General features: G+C 35.6%; 1 protein-coding gene across 1 annotated transcript; it reads left to right on the forward strand.

The window, feature by feature from the left end:
- The first annotated feature begins 1733 nt into the window (after window positions 1-1733).
- Window positions 1734-4291, forward strand: LOC107940845 (L-type lectin-domain containing receptor kinase IX.1). The gene has a single exon (XM_041110385.1). The coding sequence runs from the start codon at window positions 2160-2162 to the stop codon at window positions 4110-4112; it is 1953 nt and encodes a 650-aa protein (XP_040966319.1). The 5' UTR covers window positions 1734-2159; the 3' UTR covers window positions 4113-4291.
- The last annotated feature ends 658 nt before the right edge of the window (window positions 4292-4949 follow it).

The raw sequence follows: 4949 nt of genomic DNA on the forward strand, positions 1-4949 counted from the left end.
AATAAAATGAAAAAAATAACAAAAAGGACTAATTTGAATTTTAAAACAAAATTTTGGGAAAATCAGAAATAAATAAAAGGAAAAGAACCAATCTGAACGCGCAAATAACAAGGACGGACCAAAATGGGAAATAATCCCCACCCTCCAAAACACGCAGCTTAAAGGTGGACCAATATATAAATCAAAGTAAATTATAGGGCAAGAATTAAAAATGAAAGAAACTTAATTGGAAAAAACATTAAAAAGCAGAAGGGCTGAAGGTGCAATTAGCCCTTCTGATTAAAAACGCGTGGATCCTAGCTTGGAGTGGATCGGATCGGGTCGGGTCGGGTAAGGGCAAAATGACGTCGTTTTGGTGCCTGAGAAACCTGCCCAAAACGACGTCGTTTTGGAGGCTTATTTAAGGAAAAAATTTAGAAAAAAAAATCATTTTCAGCCTGTTTTTTTTTTTAAAAATCTTCCCTCCCCCTTTTTATTTTCTCTAAAAAGCCCCCTTGTCCGGCGAGAGCTTCGATTAGTCACCGCCGCGTCGACCACTGGTTGCTAGCGCCAGTGCCGCCGTATACGTCGGCCAGAAGGTAATTTTTTTTAAACTCTTCATATATATATAAATAGTTTTGAAAAAAAAAGGAAAATAAAGAAATATGTATGTACATAAACAGTTTCGAAAGAAAGGAAAATAAAGAGAAAAAATAAAAATAAAAAAAACTTAGCACGCTTTGAACTTTGTTTTTTTCCTTCTTCATCTGCTTGTGGTTTTCTTATTGTTTGTATATATGAATCTTTTTTGTTGTATTCAAAAAATGTCCGAATAGAAAATCAAAATACATTGGGTTCATATGATTTTATAGCCATTTACAACTTGCTTTAACTAAAATAATTATTCTGCCTTTTTTGCAGGTAAACGGGTGGTGCTGACGGTGCTGTAGTGGCGGCGTCAGAATGGCAGAGGGCAGTAGTCAGTGGCGGCTGATCAGAAGACCCTAGGTGCGGCGCACTTAGGGTTTAGTTATTTTTACTTTTTTTTTTATTTTGGGCTGCATTATTGGGTTTCGAGTTTGGTTGGCTTTTATTGGGTCTGTAGTAGATTTAATATTAGGCTGATTTGCTTAATTTGGGTCTGGTTTGAGATTAGCTTTAGTTTGGATTGTTTGGGTTTAGGTTCTACCTATTGGCTTCGAGTTAAATTGAGCTTGTACAATGTTTTTTTTTCGAAACTGACGTAAAAGAATTGATTAATTACATAAATTACCCAAGTAAAAAATTTTCTATAAAAATGATTAATTTGCTATAGTGCACACTGGTGCTGCCATTCCAATGATGTCACCACCACCATCAATTACCCCTTTTAGATTAGCTGAAAAAAGATGAAACATGAGATAATAACGGCTCCAAATTAAATGATTTTCAAATTTTTAGTTTATTTACATGTTAGCTTTATCCTCTTTTAAAATTAAATATAAATAACCCTTAAAAATATAAGAATCTCATTTTTTTTATTTTTTTAAAAAACAATAAACTTAAAAAACCATATAAAATTTTTATTTTTAAGTAGGGCCATTTTCGTAATTAATCAAAAAATTTGAGTTACTTCTAAACAAAAGCCATGGAATCGCCGCTTGTTTCAGGATTGCAGCAGTAATGGGGAAGAGGTGGAAGGCTATTAAAAATGGTGATCTCTTCATCCCTGAGTCAGTAAATGTCCTTATACATTTTTTCACACAACATATCCTTATATCATCAACTGAGATTTCATCACCAAAGTATCCTTGTTAATCTCATAAATTTTTGTTTTATTTAATGGAGGAAGATTATTAGAAAATTTTGTTGCTGAATAAAATCCTCAGTCAAAAAATGACTATGATTTTGTAAGACACAGTTTTCCTTAAATTCAACTTTTCCTTTGGAAGAGAGATATATATTCTAATAGGTTTACTTATATGCCATTCTAATAGGTTCACAAATTCAACTTTTCTATATATATTTATGATTCAGGAAAATCTTTATTGAAGCTTCCTTCATGCATAATATAAAGCTGGTCATTGAAAACTTCAGCATCAAGTTCACTATTTTTTATTTACTTCATTTGCGGATTCTATTGGTTCAACTTCTCTTTTATATGCTGTCTGACTGCAATATCTCCTTGCTTCTCTATTTCCATGGCGATTGGGTTCATCGACTTGCTTCAATCATCGCTTCTGATTCCATTTCTTTTCACTCTCCCCTTTGTCAATTCACTAAATTTCCAGATATCTCGCTTTGATTCAAATGCAAGCAACATTCTCTATCAAGGTGATGCAAAACCTTCCGTTGGAGCCATTGAGTTTAACCTGATCAATTATATAAACCGAGTTGGATGGGCAACATATGCTGAGAAGGTGCCAATTTGGGACTCAAGCACAGGAAGGCTCACCGACTTCAGTACGCGCTTCTCCTTTTACATATCTATTCAAGGTTCAGATTATGGTCATGGACTTGTCTTCTTTCTCGCTCCTGTTGGCTCTCAAATCCCACCAAATTCAGCTGGTGGCTTTTTGGGATTATTTAATACAACAACCAGCGATTCATCTCAGAACCAAATCGTTCTCGTTGAGTTCGACACGTTTGAAAATCCTGAATGGGATCCAACTGGTATTGGTAGTCATGTTGGGATAAACGAAAACTCAATTTCTTCAGCAAATTATACCAGATGGAATGCTAGCTTTCATAGTGGAGATACGGCAGATGTAGTCATTAGCTACAACGCTACTACTAAGAACTTAAGTGTCTCTTGGAGCTATCAAAAGACCAATAATCCTCGAGAGAATTCTAGTCTTTCATATCAAATCGATCTGATGACGGTTTTACCAGAGTGGGTCATGGTCGGATTTTCTGCTGCTACAGGTCAGTACGTAGAGAGGCATATACTCCAATATTGGGAATTCGATTCAAGTTTAACTGTGGCAGAGGATACAAGCGGCAACAAAGCAAGAAATGTTAGAATAGTTGTTAGTATTGTAGTTCCTGTGGGTGTTCTGATAGCTGGGACTATTATAGCTTTTATAATTTGGAGGAGGAAGAAGCATGCGAAAAGAACATCAGAAAGAACAAACTTGACATCAATGAATGATGATCTTGAACGAGGAGCTGGACCAAGAAGGTTTTCTTATACTGATCTTGCCTCAGCTACGAATAACTTCTCGGAGCAAAGAAAGTTGGGTGAGGGAGGCTTTGGTGCAGTTTATAGGGGTTACCTGAATGATCTGAATGTGGAGGTTGCTGTTAAAAGGATTTCAAGTGGGTCCAAACAAGGGAGAAAAGAGTATGTAACTGAAGTGAAGGTGATTAGCCAATTGAGACACAGGAATCTGGTGCAACTAATTGGTTGGTGCCATGATAAAAATGATTTCATACTTGTCTATGAATTCATGCCAAATGGCAGCCTTGATTCCCACCTCTTTGGTAGGAGAAGTCCACTGAAATGGTCTGCGAGGTACAGAATATCGCTTGGATTGGCATCTGCACTTCTGTATCTTCATGAAGAGTGGGAGCAGTGTGTGGTGCATCGAGACATTAAATCAAGCAATGTAATGCTTGATTCTAGTTTCAATGTCAAGCTTGGTGACTTCGGATTGGCTAAACTAATGGACCATGAGCTAGGTCCTAAAACAACTGGATTGGCTGGAACTTTAGGCTACTTGGCTCCAGAGTACATAAGCACAGGTAGGGCTAGTAAGGAGTCAGATGTTTATAGCTTTGGGGTAGTCCTTTTAGAAATTGCAACTGGAAGGAAATCTGTTGATCCTGGAAGAAAATCTGACATGGGATTGGTTGAGTGGATTTGGGGTCTTTATGGGACAGGAGAGCTAATTTTGGCTGTTGACGACAAGTTGGGCAAGGAATTTGATGAGAAACAAGTGGAGTCTTTGATGATTGTTGGACTGTGGTGTGCTCACCCAGACTGTAATTCAAGGCCATCAATCAGGCAAGCAATTCAAGTTCTTTATTTGGAGTCACCGTTGCCAAATCTTCCAGTCAAGATGCCTGTTCCTACATATCAAGTATCTTTACCATCAGTCTCCTCCTCCTCCGAGCCTTCAGTAACATATTCAAGCATGAATTTGGGGCGTTAAACATGATTTGCCTTCATCTGGATGTGCTTCTAGTTTCATTTTCCTTTTCTTTTTAGTTTTGACATCTCATGTTGATGTATAAACACTTGTATAGTTACTGAGAAGAATTTAGTTCCATCCGACTGTAGCTTAACCCTTTTCGTTCTGTAATAAAGATAGATTAACATGTTTGTCTTGAATGTCTTTGCTGGTCACAGATAAATTTTGGTTCATATATTGAGTTCTAAGGCAAGAAAATGAAAAAAAGTTGATCACCATTTAGACAGCCTCGAAATGACTCAAACACGATTTGATTTGAACCCGAAATTATAAAAAAAAATAACTTGAAATGAGCATAAAAAATAACTTGAACGACTCAAAATAAAAATGATCTAAAACTGAAAAAATTGAAAATTATAAATTCGTGTTAAATTAATCTATTAATGTGATCCAAAATCAACTAGATCCACTCAATTCTAACTTCTAATTTGCATACATATACCTGAGTTGAATCAAAATATGACAAATAAGTTGGGTTTATTCTTTAAATTAACCTTTCTCTTGCCTTGCTTATCAAGGGAAAGTTACACTTACAAAAATTAATATATTCATCAATATTACTAAAATATTACAAAGTAGCTGTCTTACCCTTATAAAATTATGATTAAAGTCAAACCTAGAAATGAAGATATTTATATTATACAGGAAATTGAACCTTAAAAAAGTGTTTCCTTGGCAGCAAAGACGGGAAGAAAACTTTGGTTTCAATGCCCTACTCTTATCTTGGTTTAAGGTTATTATCCTTTTGGACATATATAATAAGTTTATATTATTTTATTTAACACATAAATTATTGAC

The sequence above is a fragment of the Gossypium hirsutum genome, unplaced genomic scaffold (genome assembly GCF_007990345.1).
Source record: "Gossypium hirsutum isolate 1008001.06 unplaced genomic scaffold, Gossypium_hirsutum_v2.1 scaffold_241, whole genome shotgun sequence".
NCBI lineage: Eukaryota > Viridiplantae > Streptophyta > Magnoliopsida > Malvales > Malvaceae > Gossypium > Gossypium hirsutum.

Coding starts and splice junctions, on each gene's coding strand:
- LOC107940845 (XM_041110385.1), top strand. CDS start 2,160: ATGGCGATTGGGTTCATCGACTTGCTTCAATCATCGCTTCTGATTCCA.